At 34.4% G+C, this 23,284-nt stretch overlaps 1 protein-coding gene across 1 annotated transcript in view; it reads left to right on the top strand.

Annotated features, from left to right (window-relative positions):
• Positions 1 to 23,284, top strand: part of CEP126 (centrosomal protein 126) — a 129,364-nt gene that overhangs the window by 77,473 nt on the left and 28,607 nt on the right. The window contains exons 5-6 of the mRNA XM_057695482.1: positions 14,362 to 14,560; positions 18,164 to 20,315. Of these exons, the coding sequence (XP_057551465.1) occupies positions 14,362 to 14,560; positions 18,164 to 20,315 (2,351 nt within the window). The remainder of the gene's footprint in view (positions 1 to 14,361; positions 14,561 to 18,163; positions 20,316 to 23,284) is intronic.

The following is a 23,284-nucleotide window of genomic DNA, read 5'->3' as shown; positions in this document are numbered from 1 at the left end:
AAGAAATGGAGAGCGAGAAAGAAAAAATACCAAGTGTAGCTTGTCTGTGAAAGGAAAAGAGTGGTAGAACAATAGCCAGAGGGGATATAGGGCCAAGACATGGCTTTTCCCCTTAAGATGGAAAAGATGTTATCATGTTTAGATATGGATATCAAACTAATGAGTAATGGAATTGCAGTCTAGAAAAGTAGATAATAAAAATGTGAAGGAAGTGTCTTAAGTACCTATTACGTGCTAGACATTGATTAGCAATGGTTATACATATGAATGAGATATGGTCTTCTCTCCAAGAAGGGTTTGCAGTTACATTATAATATTGTTTTATGGTAGTTATATTATAAGACACAAGTAATACTGTATTATGGGAACAGTTGCAGAAATACTTGCAAAGTGATAAAGAAGTATGAAATTTAAAGTTGGAGAGGAGACTTAAAGGATGAGCACAAATTGTCTACTAAAGTAGCACAGGTTGATTTTAGGCATGTTCAGGCCTACAGTGTTGTAAAAGGCAAAGGCACCTAAGGAAATAGAACTTGTTCAGAGTAGCAGGACTGTAATATGTGTTGCTGGTAGGACATGAGATTATCTAGAAATGTAGATTGAGCTCAGATGTGAAATGTTATATGTCTAGGAAGTTTTAATTTTATCCTATAACTAGTAGAGAACCAGTGGAGGTTTTTAAGCACAGAACGGTATAATCCTTTTTATTATTATTGAAGGATAATTGGTATGAATGTTGGAGAATTAAAAGAGTGGAAAGAAATTGGAAGCAAAGAGCCCAGAAAAACTTAATGGGCTAATCCAAGGGATAGAGCATTACTGCCTAAACTAAAATAGTACTATTTTGTATAGTGAGCAAAGGATAACTCTGACAAAGAATAAAAGTATTTTGAATGGTTAGAAGGAAAAGATGAGAGAAGAAAAAATGAAAATGCCTTTTCACAGCAGAGAAGAGACATAAATAAGAGTTTAAGAATGTTGATCAAATAGAAGTGTAAGAATTGGAATCTGAGGGACTATGCGGATATATGTATAAATACAGCTGACTCACTTTGTTGTACAGTAAAAACTGGCACAACAGTGTAAAGCAATTATATTCCAATAAAGAGCTTAAAAAAAAAGAATTGAAGTATGGAAGGTGGGAGATGAAGAGGACTTAAGCTTACCTCCTCTAACAAACAATTCAAAAATACATCCACATGTGGAACAATTCTAATGGAAAACTAACTGGAAACTAACAGAAGGACTCCTGTACAACTAAGGCTGTAAGAAAGATACACATGTAATCAGGTAGGATGGGAAGAAAAGCATCGGGTAAGAGGCCTGTGCCTCTGGAATAGGACTAAGAGGAAAAAGGAGATCACACAGGCAGACACTCACCCTGCGAAGTGAGCAGGTCAAGCCACAGACTGGATGACCCTATCCTGGGGTCCTATATATAGGAGACAAGCCCCTTTGGCTGCTTGGAGAACCACTGAGACACACAGAAAGGCTAGAGAAGCCTAGACTCCACTTACAAGGAGTATGCAAGTGTTAGTTTGCCACCAGACAGGGCAGAGATAGGTGTGCCATAGCAGCTGCTGCCTTGCCACAGTCCCCAGTCTGAGCCGAGTAATGTCAAGCCCTGCTCACTTCAAGCCATAGCTTGGCCCTGGATCTAGGCCAGCCAGGACCTAGGAAAAGCCTCAATCTAAAGATGCAAAGGTGACCCGGGAGTCTGGGATGTGGTCCAAGTGGAGCAATGTCCATTGTTGGCACTTACTCAAACAGCACCCCAGAAGCAGTCCAGCTTCTGATGGCAGTGCAGGTCGTTGTATTCCCACAACTACCATTCCATGCTCCCCAATTCCAGACAAGCAAATGTTCCAGCCCCTCCCACTCCACGCCACAGCCTCGCACTAAATCTGGAGCAATCACAACAGGAGAAAAGATGGAACCTTAGGCTGCATCTGACTGGAGCCACAGATGCCTACACAGGCAGCACATCAGCCCTCTGTAAGCATATGTGTCCCACTTGCCTCAGCACTCCCTGCCTTTGGGTCAATGGCCCAATGTGGGAAGAAGGAAAAACACACGCTTAAGGGAAGCAGAACCAGCTTGAGCCCAAATCTCAGGGCCTGTGCTTCAGAAACTTTGGAGCAGATCTCACCCCTGACAGGGCAGTGATGGCCACTGAGGAAGTATTGTCCCACACCCTGCATAGGCTCTAGCTCCTCTGTTACTAGCCACATCCCCTACCAAGGTGATAGAGGCCAGCACACCATGAGGAAAGACATGACTGGCATCCACATCAAATCCATCTCTCCCACCAAATGCACTGGGCACACACAGTCTGCATAGGGTCACACTTCAAGACCACAATAGGTAACTGTTTCACCCAAAGTCATAGAGATACAGAAAGTTAAGTAAAATGAAAAGGCAGAGAAACCTGCAACCTAAGATAGTCTACCCAGCAAGATTATCATTTAGAATAGAAGGTGAGATAAAGAACTTCCCAGATAAGCAAAAACTAAAAGAATTCAGCAATACTAAGCCTACCCTAAAAGAAATAGTGAAGGGTCTTCTCAAAATGGAAAAGAAGTAAGAATCTATCAGAAAGGGAAAAATCCCAATAGGAAAGACATATATATAGGGATTGAAGATCACTTAAATGAACCAGTACATAGATTAAAAGACAAAAAATTGTAAAAGCAACTACAACTATAATAAATAGTTATGAGATAAACATGAAAATGTAAAAAGTTACATCAAAAACACACAATATGGGGGAGGGGAGTAAAAAATGCAGATCTCTTGGAATGTGTTTGAAGTTAAAAAACTATGAGTTTAAAGCAAGTAGATATAATTATGGGTTAACATGTATGAACCCCATGGTAACCACAAAGCAAAAACCTACAATAGATACACAACAACTAAAAAGAAAGGTATTCAAGCATGCTACAAAAGAAAATCATCAAACCACAATGGAAGAAACAAAAGGAAGAAATGAACAGAGAAAAAATACAAAACAACTTGAAAACAAAAAATGGCAGTAAACATGTACCTATAAATAAGTTACTGTAAATATCAATGAATTAATGCTTCAATTAAAAGACATAGGATAGCTGATTGGATTTAAAAAAAAACAAGACCCTTCAATATGCTGCCTATAAGAGACTTATTTCAGGACAAAAGACAAACTGAAAGTGAGAGGATAGAAAAGGATATTTCATGCAAATGGAAATGACAAGAAAGCAAGAGTTGCAATACTCTTATCATACAAAATAAAACAAAGGGTATAATGAAAGACAAGAAGAGCATTATATAATGATTAAAAGGAATCAATACAAGAAGGGGATATATACTCTTTAACATATACACATGCAATACAGGAGCACCTAAATGTATAAAGCAAATACTGACAGACATAAAAAGAAAAACTGACAATAATACAATAATTGTAGGAGACTTTAACACCCCACTGACATCAATGGAAAGATCATCCAGAAAGAAAATCAATAAGGCAATAGTGGTCCTAAGACACAGTAAGACTAGTTGGAATTAATTCATATCTTCAGGACATTCCATCCAAAACCAGCAGCATACACATTGTTTTCAAGTGCACACGGAACATTCTCCAGGATATACACATCCTAGGTCACAAAACAAGCCTCAACAAATTTAAGAGGATAAAATTCTATCAAGCATTTTTTTTCAAACTCAATGGTATGAAATTAGAAATCAACTAGAGAAAGAAAAACAGAATAGAACAAACATGTGGAGACTAAACAACATGCTACTAAAAACCAAGGGTCAATGATGGAATCAAAGAGTAAATCAGAAAATATCTCAAAACAAATGAAAGTAGAAACAACTTTCCAAAATGTATAAGATAGAGCAAAAGCAGTTCTGAGAGGGAAGTTCATAGCAATATAGGCCTTCCTCAAGAAATAAGAAAAATCTCAAATAAACAACCTAACCTACCACCTAAAAGAATTAGAAAAAGAAGAATAAACAAAGCCCAAAGTCAGCAGAAGAAAGGAAATGATATCACATAAACTTGGGAATCTAAAAAGTAATACAAATGAATCTATGTACAAAACAGAAACTGACTCACAGTCATAGAAAACAAACATATGGTTACCAAAGGGAAAGGGGGGGATAAATTAGAAATATGGGTTTAACAGATACAAACTACTGTACATAAAATAAATAAGCAACAAGGATTTACTGTATAGCACAAGGAACTATATTCAATATCTGGTAATAACCTATAATGGAAACAATCTGAATATATATATGTTTGTGTGTATATATAAAAATATATATGCATATATTTGAATCACTTTATTGTATACCTAAAATAGAATATTGTAAATCAACTATACTTCAATTTTAAAAAAGACATTTCCTAGGAGAGAAAAAAAAACAATATAAAAGATCAATGAGCTGGTTTTTTGAAAAAATAAACAAAATTGATAAATCTTTAGCCAGGCTCAACAAGAAGAGAAGAGAGAGGATCCAAATAAAAAAAATAAGAAAAGAAAGAGGAGAAAGAACAACCAATACCACAGAGATACAAAAAAACTATGAGAATGCTATGAACAGTTATATGCCAACAAGCTGGACAGCCTAGAAGAAATGGACAAATTTCTAGAAACATACAGCTTGCCAAGACTGAGCCAAGAAGAAACAGACAATTTGAACAGACCAATCATTAGAAGTGAAATTGAAATTGCAATTAAAAAAAAATGCCCAGCAAACAAAATTCCAGGACAGGACAGCTTCATAGGGGAATTCTACCAAGCATATAAAGAAGAACTAATACCTGTCCTAATCAAACTATTCCAAAAACTTGAAGAGGATGGAACACTTCCAAATTCATTCTATAAGACCACCCTTACCATGATATCGAAACCAGGCAAAGACACTACAAAAAAATAAAATTACAGGCCAGTATTTTTTTTTCCTTTGGATTTTGAAACTTTTTTCTTTTTTTTTTTTAATTTTATTTATTTATTTATTATTTTTGGGGGGATACACCAAGTTCAATCATCTGTTTTTATACACATATCCCCGTATTCCCGCCCTCCCTCGACTCCCCCCCACCCTCCCCGTCCCAGTCCTCTAAGGCATCATCCATCCTCGAGTTGAACTCCCTTTGTTATACAGCAACTTCCCACTGGCTATCTATTTTACGGTTGGTAGTATATATATATGTCTATGCTACTCTCTCACTTCGTCTCAGCTTCCCCTTCACCCCCTGCCCCCCCAAACCTCGAGTTCTCCAGTCCATTCTCTGTATCTGTGTCCTTGTTCTTGTCTTGTCACTGAGTTCATCAGTACCATTTTTAGATTCCATATATGTGAGTTAGCATACAATATTTGTCTTTCTCTTTCTGACTTACTTCACTCTGTATGACAGACTCTAGGTCTATCCACCTCATTACATATAGCTCCATCTCATCCCTTTTTATAGCAGGCCAGTATTTTTGATGAACATAGATGCAAAAGTCCTCAATAAAATATTAACAAACTGAATCCAACAATACATGAAAAGGATCATACATCATGATCAAGTTGGATTTATTCCAGGGTCACAAGAATAGTTCACATATACAAATCAATCAATATGATACACCATATTAACAAAAGGAAAGATAAAAATTACATGAGTATCTCAATAGATACAGTAAAACTATTTGACAAAATTCTATATCTATTTATGATTAAAAACTCTCATCAAAGTGTGTGTAGAGGGAATATATCTCAACATAATAAAAACCATTTATGACAAACCCACAGCCAACATCTTACTTAATTGTGAAAAAAGAAAGTTTTCCTTCAAAATCAGGAACAAGACAACAATGCCCACTTTTGCTGCTTCTAGTTAACATAGTATTGGAACCACAGCCACAACAATCTGACAATGGAGAATAATAAAAGGTATCCAGATTTGAAAAGGAAGAGGTAAAACTGTCACTATTTGCAGATGACATGACACTGTATATGGAGAACCCTAAAGTCTCTACCCAAGAACTATTAGAACTAATGAATTCAGCAAGGTTACAGGATACAAGAATAATACACAGAAATCTGTTGTCTTTCTATACACTAATAATGAAATATCAGAAAGAGAAAGTAAACAATTCTGTTTAAAATCACATCAGAAAATAAAATATCTAGGAATAAACTTAACCAAGGAGGTGAAAGACCTATACTCTGAAAATTATAAAACACTGATGAAGGAAGTTTAAGATGATCCAAAGAAATGGAAAGATCCCACATGCTCTTGGATTGAAGGGAGTGATATTATTAAAATAGACATACTACCCAAAGCAATCTACAGATTTAATTCAGTCTCTATCAAAATACTCATGACATTTTTCACAGAACTAGAACAAATAATCCTAAAATTTATATAGAATCACAAGATCTTGAATTACCAAAGCAATCCTGAGAAAAAAGAACAAAGCTAGAGGTACAACCCTCTCAGACTTCAGACTATACTACAAAGCTACAATAATCAAAACAATGTGGTACTGGCACAACAACAGACACATAGATTAATGGAACAGAACAAAGAGCCCAGAAATAAACCCACACACTTATGGTCAATTAACCTATGACAAAGGAGGCAAGAATGTACAATGTAGGAAAGACACGTGGTGCAGGGAAAACTGGACAGCTATGTGTAAAAGAATGAAATTAGAACATTCTCTAACACTGTATACAAAAATAAACTCAAAATGGATTAAAGGCCTAAATTTAAGACTAGACACTGTAAAACTCCTAGATGAAAACATAAGTGTAACACTCTTTGACATAAATCATAGCAATATTTTTTGTATCTGTCTCCTAAAGCAAGGGAAATAAGAGCAAAAATAAACAAATGGAATCTAATTAAACATAAAACCCTTTCACAACAAAGGAAACCATAGACAAAACAAAAAGACAACCTACTGAATGGGAGAAAATATTTGTAAATGACATGACTGATAAGTGGTTAGTAGCCAAAATATATAAACAGCTCATACAGCTCAACAGCAGAAAAACAAACAACCCAACCAAAAAACAGACAGAAGACCTGAATGAATGTATTTCCAAAGAAGACATACAGATAGCCAACAGGCGTATGAAAAGATGCTCAGCGTCACTCGAATTATTAGAGCAATGCAAATTGAAACTAGAATGAGGTATCACCTTACACCTGTCAGACTGACTATCACCAAAATGTCTACAAATAACAAATGTTGGAGAGGATGTGGAGAAATGGGAACCCTTGTACACTGTTGGTGGGAATGTAAGTTGGTGCAACCACTATGGGAAACAGTATGGGGATTCCTCAAAAAACTAAAATAGAACTACCATATGATCCAGTAATTCCACTCCTGGGTATATATCTGGAAAAAACAAAGACACTAATTCAAAAACATACATGCATCCCAGTGCTCATAGAAGCATAATTTACAATAGCCAAGACATGGAAGTATCCCAGGTTCCCAGATGATTGGATTAAGAAGATGTGTTATATATATGGTGGAATATTACTCAACCATAAAAAAAGAATGAAATTCTGCCATTTACAGCAATATGGATGGACCTAGAGAATACAATGCTTAGTGAAATAAGTCAGACAAAGACAAATACTGTATGATATTACTTATATGTGGAATCTAAAAAATAACACATATAAATGTACATGCAAAACAGAAAGATGCACAGATATAGAAACAAACTTGTGGTTGCTGGGGTGGGGGGGAGGACAAATTAGGGGTATGAGATTAACTGATACAAACTACTATATATAAAATAGATAAACCACAAGAATATAATGTATAGCACAGGGAACTTTGCCTGTTATCTTACAATAACCTATAACAGAGCATAATCCACAAAAATACTGAATCAGGTGCTGTATACCTGAATTTAACACAATATTGTAAATCAATAAAAAATAAATTAATTTTTAAAAAATAAGAGTAATGTGATAGGTTTCATATAGAATAAAAATGTCCCTTGATATGGAAAAAAAAATTGAGTATGAAGAGAATTCTGCAGGAAAATCAAGAGGTATCCAACCATGAATTTAAAAGGATTTATGTTAAAAGGGTGGTAGTGAAATAGAAAAGAAAGACAGGAAAAGATATTTTCATGGAAAGAGTAGATTATGAGATTGGTGTATGGTGGAATAAAGAAAATGAAAAAAACAGAAAAATCAAAAGAAGCTAAAATTTTGAGTCTTGATAATTGAGGGAATTTTGTGACTTTAAAAATTAAAAAGAATGTAATGAAAGGATGCAGGTTTGGCAAGATATTATTAAATTTCATTTGAGCCTTCTGAGTTTAGGGAGTAAATATCCAAGCAGAAATGTATAAAAACAGTTTGGCCTAAGATGAAACAAGACGTCAAGACTATAGAAATAAATTTTAAAATCGAGATTTTATATGTTGTTGCTCAATTTTTATGTGTACTTATATCTCCCCAACCAGATTGTAATATTGTAGAGAACAATGGCTAAATCTTACACATGCAGATATTTCCTATGGTGCCTAGCTCAGTGCTATGCATGTCAGAGATATTCAGGAAATACTTTGAAAAGAGAAACATTGCTGGCATAATGACAGCTTCTCAGAGGATATAAACTTGACCTGAAGCTTAATAGGTGAGGAAGATGTTCATCAGAGACATTGAGAGGGAACTCCAGAAAGAGGAAACAAGTAGTGTGTGAAAAGGAACCAAGATATGAAAGGATGTGTTGTATTAAGGGAGCTGAAAGTAGGTAGTTCATTTGGTGTTTTTGTTTGTTTTTATATTAGAGCATAGTTGATTATCAATGTTGGGTTAGTTTCAGGTGTACAGCAAAGTGATTCAGTTATATGTATACATATATCTATTCTTTTTCAAATTCTTTTCCCACTTAGGTTATTACAGAATGTTGAGCAGCGTTCCCTGCTATACAGTAGGTCCCTGTTGGTTTAACCATAAGTTCATAGGTAGTTCATTTTGACTAGTGTGTACAGTGAGAAATTGTAGGCAGTTAGTTTGTTTAGAAAGGAAGCTGTGAGTTAAATCATGAAGAGCCTTGTTAAAGAGTTTGTCCTAAAAACAATTGCTGAAAGATTTGAAGCAAACATGTAACATTTATATTTTAGGAATATTACCAGAATGACAAAGAGTAAGGTAAGACTAAAAGTGGGAGGAAAACCAGATAAAATGGTACTTTAGTTAATGAAAACAATGACTTCTTAAGACCTGTTTAGGAGGTAGAATCAACATGATTTGGTAACTTCTTAAGAACTGAGAGGTGAATGGGAGGAATTAAGGGTGACTCTGGAGATTGGGTTTGGTCAGTTAATGAATAGTGAAACCATTTATCAAAATAAGGACTATTCAGGTCAAAGAGGTTTAAGGAAAAGAGTAACTAAAAGGATGATGATAAACTATGAGTTTGAGCCACTTATGGGTTATTGTGGAGTCAATTTCTCATTGGTAAGATGTCTGGGCCATGAATATAGATACAGTAGTTATCAATGAATAGATGAAGTTAAAGCTGTGGTTCAATACCCAACCAGTGGTGGTCTTGGTTCAGCTAAACAATCAAACTCCCATGACTACAATAGATCAGATTTGGCCTCAATTAGAAGACATAAAACATTGCAAGTCAACAGACAACATTCTTCAATAGGACAACTCCTCATGGCACGCCACAAAACAATCAAAGGGCTCATCTTTGCTGTGCCTCTCTTCTCACAAGTAATGATGTCACAATGCGCAGACAGCCACCCTGGGTTAGAAATCCCATGTTCCAAACAGGAGCCAATATTTCTTGTTAATAGCTCTAAATGAATAGCTTCCATGTAAGAGATATGTCCAGTTATAAAAATTACCACACTCAGGGAAATCCAAAGCTATAGCTTCCTACCAGGTATCTATGATTTATTCACAGTCCTCTCAGTACAGATACAATTTACCAATGAAGGGTCATTTTTCACATAGTCAGTGTGCCTGAAACACAGTTCAATTTCTACTAGTAATCTGGGGAACAGAGTTAGAAAAGTAACCCAAAGTTGAATTGGTCCACAGAGGATGGACTTTATTAACCCTTCACTCACATACAGATACAGATAAGATCACACAGACAGTATAAATAAGATTACACAGAGAGTATGGATAGATGCAAAGAAGAGGATCACATAACTCTCAAAAATTCCAGCATATCCAAGCAGAGAAAGAGAAACTCAAAAAAGACCCTGAAAAGAAAAAACCAGAGAAGTCAGAATATATGTACAATGATATGGAAATACAGGGAATTAAAGTCAAGAAAGATTAAGAAGTATCTAGTTCTGCAGTCAGGTTGATCAGTTAATCACTAGCAAAAGCAGTACATTGAAGCAGCAGAGGTAGAAGCCAGATAGCAGTAAGTTAACGAACAAATGGAAGTTGAGGCAGTGAACACAGTATAATTTTAGAGTACTCGAAAGTTTTGTCTCAAAAGGAAGATGACAGACAATTACAGGGGGGATTTAGGGTCAAGGGGAATTTAGAGTGATAAAAAATTCCAAATCATTTCATGTAGAAGTAATGTGCATTTTTGTGTACAGATTTTCTTCACCATCAGGTTTCTTTTTCTGTGTATTATTATCCTTTGTGTTATCATATTTTTCAATTTAAAAAGCCCTTTTGCACTATGAATGAAAGGATAGACCTTTTCGTTCAACAGTGTATAGTTCCTTAAAGTCTTAGAAGAGAGAATGCATCAGACAACTTTGATTTCCTTGCAGCAAACATATAGTTATCATTATACCAAATCTTGCTAGGACCATTATATCAACTTTGTTTTATGAGAAATTATCTCCATTGTAAATTAGACTATAATAGTTTTCAATTATTATTGTAGTATACTATTATGACTATGACTTCATGATATCTATACCAATGTATACATACACATAAATTTTATGTATTTGGAAAACAATGAGTTAATACAATTTATAGAGAGAACACTATTGTTTGCTTATTTAAAAGTTGAACTCCTCTCTATAGATAACTAACAGTATTAAATAATGTATGTAAAAATGTTTTGTAAACTATAAAATGCTATACTATATATGACAGCTTGGAATATTAAAGATCAGGTGTTAGATTAATAGAAATATTTGTATGTACTATCATTGAAAATATAGTTAAACTACAAATACTTGTAAGCTTTGTCACATTAAAAATACACTTTCTGTACAATATAAGCCTAAAATGTGTTAAAGAATAATGTCAAGAAACAGGGAGCTTCAAAGAAAGGGAGCTGTATCAGTACTCACAAATGACTGTTCTAGTGTAGAAAATATTAGTGGTATATAAAAATAATTTAAGATGTTGTAATCTGATAATCTAAAGAAGAAAAAAAAAAGTATGAAAAAAATGAAGGGCCTTCAATGCTTAAGCCTCAAGAAAAATCAGAGACTTATGTCCATATGAAAATGAAAGCTACTAAGGAAATGAGATATAAGAATATTAATAAATGACAAATGAAAATAAAAGCCTTCCATCATAACCAAATCCTTACCACAAAGATAATGTACTTGACCCTTCTGGTAGATATAGGGTAAAATAAGCTATATTTTCCCCATATTTTTACACTTTAAAATGATGTTGTTAGATATCTATCTCCAATATCCATGTATTTGTGGTGAGACAGTTGATCCTGAATCAGAGGCTACCCTGAGAAACCTGGCCAGAGCTGAACAGTAATCTATTTGATCTCTATTTGCCCTTTTACCAGTACCTTAAACCAGATTTTCTAGCCCCTATTCATTATCTGTATGACTATCAGACCTCTCAGAAGTGAAAATACTCTAAGAGCAAGGAATGAGAAAGGGGAACCTGAATAAGTAAGCTATGTACATTTCTCAGCTCATGAGAGGACACTGGTTGATGAGAACATAATGCATGGACCCTCAGAACAAAGCATAATATGAATTGAAAGCCTAGAGACAGCCCAATAAACCAAAAAACCATCTTAATAAGGCTGTCTCTCTACTCCCTGTTCAAATACTTTTCCACCTGTGCAGATCCATTCCTGCCTGTCCAGCTGTCTCCACATCTGACCCCTACTTACCTGATCAGCTGTCTCCTTTAAGAGCCCCATTGCTGTCACACCATTCCCAAGTTCTTCCTAGCTATCCAACTATTTCTCCTACCCGCCAGCCCCATACCCTGCCTATCTGTCCATCTGTCCCCTCTACTCTTCCTAAGAACTTCTTACCAGCCCCATTACTGTCTTACCCAATCAAATATCTTCCTCGCCCTCCAGCCCCAGTTACTTCCAGCTTTTCTAGCAGTTTCCCTCGTCTACCAGCCCCAATTCCTTCTGGCCCACCTGACCATTTACCCCACCCACCCCGAGGTTCACCAGTCATTCCTGATTCTGACTCACAGAGCAAGTTATTTTACAAAACTTTCAGACCCAAACATTTCCTTTCAGCACAACATTCTACCCCAACCACTCTAATGCCTGCCCTTGTTCGTCGTTCCCTTCCAGCTCGACTGATTATTTCCCCAACCCCTTTGGAAGGTCTCCCTGTTTTGAAGCCTTCCTCTTTATCCAATCATCCCCCTCATCAACCAGTCCCCACTCTTTCTTCTACCACTCCATTGCCCAAACATCCTGCTAGCTTAGATCTTTTTCAGTCAGTCCAGCAATCTGTCCCACAAACCATAACTTTGTCAAATCTGCCCCAGGCCTTTGTAGATCATCCACCTACATCATTTTTCTCCCATCTACCTCCCGATCATTCTCCATCCTCTTCTTTGACCTCATCTCCTTCTACTTCCATATCCTCCTCTTCATCCTCTGTACAGTTTTCTTCCTCTTCATCTGTTCTTTCCTCTCCTTCACCTTCCTCTTCTACCTCTCCATTCTTACCTCTTTCATCTATCCCTCTTTTTTCCTCTCCTTTGCATTCATCTCCCTCTCTGTATTTGCCTCCAACAAATTTAGATTTCCTGTCCCCGATTCCTCCTGTTTCTTCTTCCTTTATGATTTCTTCTTCCTTTCCCCCCATGTTTCACTCTTCCTCTCTTTCTACCTCCCCATCTCCTTTTATTTCTATCCATTCCTTCAATCCTCCTCACTGGGGGAAGAAAGTAGAGAAGAGAAGAGAAGCAAGTGGAGTAGAGAAGAAAGAAATAGAGAAGAAAAAGTTGAGAGACGACAACTTTAAAGGTAAATAAATTTAGTTTATTAGATATTTTGTAGATTTACCAATATTTCATTTGGGAAGGGTGACTGAAGGGGAAGGAATATGTAAGAGTAGGAAACCTAAAAGGGAGAGAGAGAAACATATTCTCAATGTTCAGGAACTTGTGTTAGATACCTTTTTGCTCCCATTGATCCCTCTGTGGGTACAAAAGGATAGTCAGGAATCTAGTAATCATTGATTTTGATTATTCTAGGCTGTCCAAATAAAGATATATATGGGTATTGGAGATAGATATATGTCACATGTGGCCATGTGTCACCTTCCAAAACATTTTAATCCCCTTTGAATTGGGAATAATTCAAATGAATTGGGAATAAGTACCCTTGGGATTCATACTACTGGCCCTAATGCTACAGCAGTCAGCTATTTTATATACTTCACACCCCACCCCCAAAAAATCTTCCTTTCTTCTTTGCTTTTCACTTTGAGCATATACTGAAATGTAACATGCTGTAGTTTCCAGGAGATGTGAAATTCTAAAAGAAGATGATATCATCCACTGATAATTTGGGGGTGGCACTTTAACACACTAAAATAGACTATTAAAGGTGGCATGAAAACCACACTTATATTTGTGATACAACTGAAAACAAATATGTACACTCTCCTCCATGCAATAAAATCCAAGCTTCCAAACAGTAAAGTTAAATGGAAATTTCTATCTACCCCAACAAGAAATTTTATTTTCTATCTGCTTGAATCTTCAACCAACTCTATTAGAGTTATAGGAATACCTACCATCCATGACATCAACGTGGGTAATGCCGCATATTATTATCCAGATAGGAATGCTCTTAAAGAACTGAGGACTGGCTCTATACATCTACAGGAATTACTTCTACATCTATCCCAAACAATAGAGGAATTGGATTTAATAATCAAAGCCATGAATAATTGGGCATTCCTACATGAATAGGGAGTGTTTTATTGGCACTGTAATCACACATCCATTTTTATTCTACTATTGACTCCTTTAAATTCCCATTCTAATATGTCTATATATTTCTCCAATACCCTTATATGTGATTATCTGGACACACACAAACACATATTACATGAATATGTCATATGTATGTTGACTTTATTTAAATGTACTAAACATTTTTTATGTATGGTTCGCAGAGTTATAGACAATTCCTTGCCTTCATCATTGTCAAAAAATGATCACAAGCATCAGAAACATTTCATATCCAAAATCAATTGTGATAAAGAAATGAAGGAAAACAGCAAGGCAAACCTGACTACCAACAAAGATGCATTCCAGCTTAAACTAGAGGAAACTCAGAAACTCCTAGAAGATCAGCATCTAAGCAGTTTGCAAGTATGAAACTCTAAATACATTATTTTTTTTAATATTTTAATATCTAACAATAATTCTGTCCCATTTTTGCAGTGTTCTCCACTAAAGAGAACATACCTCTAACCAAGGGTATGTTTGGATGAATCAGCACAAATTCATCACAGATACTAGTGAAATAAGTTTTTAATATTTTTTTAGCCTTTTACTCCATTTTTCTCTCTGCTTCTATTCTTCTTTTTCCATCTCTCATATTTAGAAAAATATGCTTTATGAATGTTATTTTCTGAAAAACATGAAAGCTGTTAGAAAGTATAATGTAATATAAGTAACATTATTAAAGACTGGATTATAAAAAGCAACTTGAAAATTATAATCCATGTGGACATTAAGTTCTTAATGAAAATATGACACAATTAGCTAGAAATTGTGTTTCTATTCTATTTCTAGTATGGTATTTACTTTGGTTTTTTCCCACAAATGAGTATGACGTTCGTACTAAATTTCCTGAAATGTTCATGCACTTTATTTTTTATGAGTAAACACATTTATGAGATTCTTAGTAGGCTGCTATCAAGATTAATTTAATAACCTTGGCCTAATTTATCCAATAAGTGAGCAATTATGGCAAAATTAGAAAAGCAAAACAGGAGACTTCTTCTGGCTATGGTGAAGTGCTTTCCTGCCGTAAACAACTATAATTCTGAATAAAATATATGAAACAATTATTTTTAGACAGTACAGAACAGGTAGTATAAGATATGATCTTGAAATAAAAAGGGAAACAAATGAGGTAACCCCTATGATCACAGGCTTTTTACCTGGACATATCCTCTGGACAAGCCTCAGAAAAATCCACAGGTATTCCAACTACCTGTCGAAAAAAAAACAACACTCTCTTAAAGAAGACTGAAACCTAGACATACAGCATAATGTTCACAGTGTCCAACACTCAGATCAGAACTTACTAGACATGTGAAAAGGCAGAAAGCTATACGGCCCATAACCAGGAGAAAAATTAGTCAATATAATCAGATACATAAATAACAGAAATAATAGAATTATCAGGCAAGAATTTTAGATAACTTTTGTCAATATTTTCAAGGAATTAAAGAAAAATGAAAATAATGAAAATGAAATTTTTGGAGAAACCAAATAGAACTTCTAGATCTGAAAACATATCTGAGATTAAAATTACGCTGGATGGACTTAACAGTGCAGGCATTACAGACAAAAAGATTAGTGGACAGAAATCATCCAAACTGAAACATTGGGAGAAAAAAGATGGAAAAAGATATATAAATATATAACAGAATGTTAGTGACCTGAGGAACAATATCTAAATCGAACATACATTTAAATAAAATCTCACAAAGGGGAGAGGGAACATTTAAGAAACAGTGGCTGAAAATGTTTCAAACTTGATGAAACTATAAACCCACAAATCAAAGAAGCTCAACAAACTCCAAGAAGGATAAGGGTGCACCCATGTGCATGTGTACACACCCCCCTCACAAAAGCACATCAAAATTAAATTAAGCTGGAGGGGGAAAGAGATGTATCACATGCAGGTGAACAAAAATACGATAGACCACACTAATTTCAAGCCAGAAGACAGTGAAACTATTTTTAAAGTTTTGGGAAAGAAAAAAAAACTACCAACTTACAGTCTATATCTAACTAAAATTTCCTTCTAAAACAAAGGCAAAATAGGCATTTTCAAACAAACAACAGCTAAACACCACTGTACTACACCAGTATCTGGACTGTAAGAGATACTCCCAAAAGTTTTTCAGGCAGAATGAAAACAGATTAGTCGTTGTTAGTGGGTGAGTAGGTATTGACTACAAAAAAACATGAGGGAACTTTCAACAGATGGAGAGTTTCTTAAATACTTCAGTATGATGGTTATGGATAAATAATTTGTCAAAACCTATTGAACAATACATTTAAAATGAGTGCATTTTATTGTAGATAAGTATATCTCAATGAAGTTGTTTTAAAAACTAAAACACGAAGCATGTTAAATCTAGTAAAGTTTATATCAGTAACTTACAAGCAAAACTTGAAGCTGATCATGTTTCATTTTTTAGTGGTAAGAAAAATTCTGAGGGAAAAATAGTGTAATTTAGTGAAATCAGAAGTTGCTGAACTTCTTTTGAGAAATGAAGCCATCACAGACCTATGCAAAGAGAAGTTTTAAAGCCATGGACATCACACTTACAGCTAGAAGGGCCTTCTAACCCAGATTTCTATATCTCATTAGATGCAATCTAATGAAATTCACATTAAAGTCATAGAGCTTTTAGGATTCTCATTATCAATTAAAATAACTCAATTCCAAAAACAGACATTGAAGGAGCTGTGTTCTAGTTAGGCTGAGTGACCATCTCTTTAAAAAGACATCACAAAAAAATAAAAATAAAAAGACATCACTGTACTGAAGGATGTGACAGGCAGGGAGTAAATGCTAGTAATATCAAACTCTTATGAATCATTTTCAGAACATTTCACATAGTGTATCAATAAGCACAAACTATACAAACTAAAGTATTTTATTCTGTAACTGATTTCATTGGTTTCCCAGTTTATTTGGGGGGCTAAAAAAATAATAAATTTTTATTTAATACCAAAATATTTAAATTTTCTAAAATTTGTATAAAATTTTAAGGGAACTAATTTTGAGTCCATGTAACTTTTTGACTATATTAACAATTTAAAGTCTTCCTGAATTTATTTCTACATGTGTGATACAGATTAATGCATTCCAAATATCTGTTATATGTGACAAATTAGAAATAGTTTTAAACATTGACTATACTTTGAAGTGATCTTGAAATTTTATTAAAAACTAATAGTTTCCATGAAGTTTCATTGAGGTAGTGATGAGAATGTGTAAGGCATTCATGGAAATTATTACTGTGCTAAATCTCCAAAACTGAGTTATTAAACTCAATAGTTCTCAATCCTAAATCCACATTAGAATTACCTGGGGAATTTAAAAATAATAATAATACCACCAATACATGGACCCCATCCAAGTATTAAATCAGCAGGACCTGGAATGTTTTTACAAAACTTCTTATGTGGTTCTAATATGCAACCAGAGTTGAGAACAGTATTATATAGACCATGAGATTAACTTTTTATAAAAAGATGTAGCCTTATCAATAGGAAACTCATATTAGAGTCACAGGGCTTTTAGGGGCCTCATTCAAGTCCAGTGAAGGTTTCAGGAAAAAAATACCATTTGTAAATAACTATTTTGCAGAATTACACATGCTGTTAAAAAACCTTCAAGAAACTCTGAATGGAATAGCAACAGCAAAATTATTTTCCAAGCTATAACTATGGCTAGGGTAATTGAGTGATTATCAGTACTTTAAGGTGAAGAAATTAAGAATAAAATTAATTTATTATAAGTCTTTGTTGGCTTCCTCTTTTTCACTCTGAGGACTGCTCAAGGGATATAGATTATTTATATACTTATACTGTTTGTAGTCATATTACTCTATTTTATATACCAGATAGAACTGGGGTCAGTAACAATGGTGTGCTGAATCATTAATTTTGGCACTTAAAATTTTCTAAGCTATAAAACAATGTTCTTTTTTTTCTTTCTTTCAGAAATTTTGTGATGAAGTTAATCAGATAACAAATTCTGAAACCCTCTCAAGTATAGACAGTCTTGAGGCTGGGGAACGTGAAGAAATATATTTAACACTTAATAAGGAGCCTTCCACATCAGTCCAGCAGCAGAACTCTATTTCCCTCAAATCAGCAAACCTGCAATCAACTAATCTAAGCTGCTTTGAAGAAGATAAGCTGCCATTGTCTAAAACTCAACATATAAATAATTGGCTTATAAATTTAGATGATCCAAACACTCAGACTGTCACACCTTTCTCAGATACTTTAAGTAAACCAAATGTTATACCTTCACGTAAATGTTTGAATAGTAAAGAACAAGATCCATCTGCTCTGAGTAGAACTATGGAAAGAGCCACAAATACTGTTAACAATTCACCAACCTTTGTGTATAGTCCACCCATCTTTGTAAAAGATAAAAAAAGCAAAAAGATCTCGGAAACTAGTGCTATGAGGACAACTGACACCACTTCTGGAGCATTCAAAAGGGAGAGACCATCAGTTACTGAGAGCCCAACATTTAAATTCAGCAAAGCCTGGGCCACTCCAGATTCTTTAATTCAGGAAATGGCAACAATTTCAGACCAAGAGAAATATTCTGAATTGACTCAAGAAAATAGAACTACTTCAGTTCCTACTTCATTTGTGCCTGTGGCAACGCCTTTAGTTTTGCCATCGAATGCACAATCAGCTAGGCCTTTACCAAAAAACAGTATACATGTAAAAGAAATCAACCCAGTGCTGTGTTCTGATAAGTTAGGGGAAATGAAAGACGCTAAAGATGAAAAGATAAAATATTTTAACTGTAATGAGGAAGAGTTGTCTTTATTTTCAGATAATTTTCAAGCTGCCTGTATACCTCAAAACTCTGGTTCAAAAGATAAAAAACAGAAAATAGCTGAAGCATCAATATCATTGTCTAATATAATTTCTAATTGTGACTTAGTTGGTCAGCACAAGAAAATGAAATACAATATTCATGAGAGAAATGGTGTGAGGTTTCTTAAAAGTATTTTAAAGAAAGAATCTAAATACGAACATGATTATTTTAAGGCACTAGTTACAAACCAAGGTTTTAAGTTAGGAAATCAAAAAGCAGCAGATATCAGAGATAGTATTGAATTAACAAAAGAAAAAGGGAAAAATGCAGAAATTCCAAAGACTATCAAAAAACTGAGATGGTTTGATGAAACTGGAGATACAGAAAAAAATGTTGAAGATAATGATTCACTGAAGAATATAATAGGAATATCTCAAAAGTGGTCTCAGCCATTCCACATTCAAACTAAAAGTTGTGCTGTCAGCAACATAACTAGTGTTCCTGCTTCTGCTGTGAATTCTGCTGATAAAAAAAAAAACAAGGTTGATTTTATCTCTGAAAATGTCACTGCTTTAGGAGGATCTGGAATAAACCACATGCCTTTGAACTGTTTCATACCTTCAGGTTATAGCATTGCTAAACAAGCCTGGCTAGACTCAAAAGAAGAGGACAGTAAATCCCTGGTAAATAATGGTGATTCTAAAACTCAGAAAACTAATCCGCAAAGGGGTGGAGTAAAAGTAATTAGAAGAACAAGATCGGCCAAAGTCCAATCAGGCTTTTTGTATACAAACAGAAGAGGCACGATTGTTCGACCACAGTCTGTGCGCAAAGCCAACATCTTTTTACAAACTCAGGGTAAATTAATTGTACCTCATCCTCCTCCTAAATATCAATTAAATATTAGAAGTTGTAAAAATATACAGGTATCTCAGTGTCAATCTATAATGCCTGACAATTCTCAAAATAGCAGTACATGTAACTACTTTAATTCAAAACATGTGCTTCCAACAGAACACAAGTTAAATCAGTGGAATCAAGAAAGTAGTCTTCCACTCTCACATGTTTGTTCCAACTTAGTCACTGTGATGCCATCTCTACCATATTGTTCTTCTGAGTGCCAAACTTTAGCAAAAATAAACCATGGCAGTCAAATGGCTGCCCAGCAAGATGGGATGTTATATTACACCCAAAGATGTCCAATATATGAAGAAAGTCATCCCTCTGTGACTCTTAAAACTACTAAAGAAGAATTTGTCCCCTTGTGGAAAAGACAGCATAATAGTCTGGGTCAAAATGAAAAGGCTGCTGGTAAGAATAAATTTATATAGTTTTATAGGTAAAATGAACAAGTTTTTAAATTCATGTGAACATCTTCTTATTGAGATATGGCATGTGCACCTTATAAGATAGTAATATTAAATAATTACAGCTTTATATAAATAACTTATCACCCTTAATGTTGTACCCTTGTCTATCTAGTAGCTATTGCTTTTAAGCGAATGATCCAACCTTTGCTCAACTAAAACTAGAAACTTTTGCCAACCTCCATTTTTTCCATGATTTTTCATGTTAGTTTAAAAGAGGGAAGACAAAGAATTCAGTTTGATTCTTATCCCGTATCATTCTATTATTACCCCAGTATTGCAGTCAAAATTTCCATCAAAGTAAGCACAGTGAAAAATATTGTTTAAATTATTCTAAATGGGTGAATAAATGTGATTATAATACTTTTCTTTATTCTTTAAAATGTTTGTCAAATTTGTTATAAGCTAATGATAGGTGTGCCTAACCCTCTCATTCCCTTTCCAAAAGAGTAACAGCTCTACTTTTGTCTGTTAGGTATGTAGGGTTTCATATGGAGAAAAGATGATAGCATTCCTTTAAACATTTTTGAAAAGTAATTCCCTGTATTGTGCCATTGCCCTTAGTAACTGGTTGACTCCTCATGAAGCTACTTTCCTCTAAGGGAATAGACTATAAATCCATAAATTTTCCTACCAGTGGAAATCAGTTGCCTATTCAGAAATAGATTAGAATTGGGAAACAATCAGAAAAGCACCTTTTTTCTTTTCCCAAAGGTAAGAAGATATAATGAGGGAGTTTGTTTAAACTTAATATTTAAAGCCTTCTTCAGTTAGACCATGAGATTTTAAGGACAAGAGACTTTTTTGTAATTCTTCACCTTATCCCCAGGTTATAACAGTGCCTAACACTTAGTAGGCACCGAATCTTTTCTTGAATTGAATGGACACAAGCCATATTAGCAGATGGGAAGTTAAATGCGAAGACTCTAATCTAAACCTAAATTTTTAAGTATTATCTCACTAAAGGTTTCTTTTTCTTTGTATCTAGCCACTTCAAACGTAACTTTAGTTTTCACACTACTTCCAAAAAATGAAAGCATCTTGTTGATTTGATATTTTAAAGGAAATTATGGTAAATAAATTATGATGGTTACCTTTTCTGAATTCCTACTCTGTGCCAATTATAGTGCTAAGTGCTTTATACATATTGTCTCATTTAAACCTCACAGCAACCCTGACAAATAACCCTGACAAAAATCTCATTTTGCAAAGAAGGAAATAGAATTGCCCAAGGTCAAGAGCTAGGCAAGAGTAAAAATGGCATTTTCTTTTTTTTTTTAAATGGTATTTTCATTCAAATATCTGTCCCATGATTTTTCTACTAAAACTATGTAATAAATATAATTATTAAGCAAACATATATCAGAGTTTGAGCTAATCAGGAAAAATATAAGGAAACATAGTTTCCCAATAGCTTAAACATAAAAGGGTAACATATGAAAATTATGTTCTCCTTCTCTGATAAATATATATATATATAAAATCTAAGAAACCAATGTTTTTCTAACATTTAATCAAAGTAGATAGTTCTTAGCAGTCTTTGTAAAAGGAACACTGGAAACTGTAAAGAATTTTAACATTTTTTGCCATGTTTTTAAAGAAATAGAAATATTGAAATTGTTGTATATGTCTATGCTTCTTTTTTTGTTCATTGTTTTGTTTTTATTGAAGTATAGTTGATTTACAATATTATATTAGCTTCAGGTGTACATCATAGTGATTCAGTATTTTTATAGATTATACTTTATTTCAGGTTATTGAAAATAATAGCTATATTTTCCTGTGCTGTACAATATATTCTTGTTGCTTATCTATTTTATACATAATAGTTTGTATTTCTTAATTCCATACCCCTGTCTTGCCCCTCCCCCATTCCCTCTTCCCACTGGTAACCACTAGTTTGTTCTCTATATCTGTGAGTCTGTTTTGTTATGTACACTCATTTGTTTTATTTTTTAGATTCCACATATAACTGATAACAATAGAGTATTTGTCTTTGTCTGGCTTATTTCACTAAGCATAATATTCTTTTGGTCCATCTATGTTATTGCAAGTGGCAGAATCTCGTTCTTTTCTATGGCTAATATTCCATTATGCATTGCTTTCATATCCTGGCTATTGCAAATAACGCTGCTATGAACATTGGGCTACAAGTAGCTTTTCAAATTAGTGTTTTTATTTTCATCAGATATATATCAAGGAGTGGAAGTGCTGGATCATATAGTAGTTCTATTTTTAGTTTTTTGAGGAACTTTCATACTGTTTTCCATAGTGACTGCACCAATTTACATTCCCACCAACAGTGTACAAGGGTTCCCTTTTCTCTACATCCTCTTCAACATTTGTTATTTGTAGACTTTTTGGTGGTAGCCATTCTGACAGGTGTGAGGTGATACCTCATTGTGGTTTTGATTTGCATTTCTCAATTAATTTGAGAGTGATGTTGAGCATCTTTTCATATGCCTGTTGGCCATCCACATGCCTTCTTTGGAAAAATGTTTGTGCAGGTCTTCTGCCTGTTTTTTGTTTGTTTGTTTTTTGATTGAGTTTTTTGGGGTATTTTTGCTGTTGAGTTGTATGAGCTGTTTATATATTTTAAATATTAACCCCTTATTGATCATATCATTTACAAGTATTTTCTCCCATTCATAAGTTTTTTTTTTCATTTTTTTGATACTTTCCTTTGCTGTACAAAAGCTTTTAAGTTTAATGAGACCCTATTTGTTTGTTTTTGCTCTTATTTCCTTTGCTTTAGGAGACAAAGCCAAAAGAAAAATATTGCTATGATTTCTCTCAAAGAGTGTTACACGTGTTTTTTTCTGGGAGTTTTATGGTTTCCAGTCTTACATTTAGGTCTTTAATCCATTTTGACTTTTTGTATACAGTGTTAGAGAATGTTCTAATTGCATTCTT

Source organism: Hippopotamus amphibius, chromosome 9 (assembly GCF_030028045.1).
Source record: "Hippopotamus amphibius kiboko isolate mHipAmp2 chromosome 9, mHipAmp2.hap2, whole genome shotgun sequence".
NCBI classification, from domain to species: Eukaryota; Metazoa; Chordata; class Mammalia; order Artiodactyla; family Hippopotamidae; genus Hippopotamus; species Hippopotamus amphibius.
This window is presented reverse-complemented; position numbering and strand designations above follow the sequence as displayed.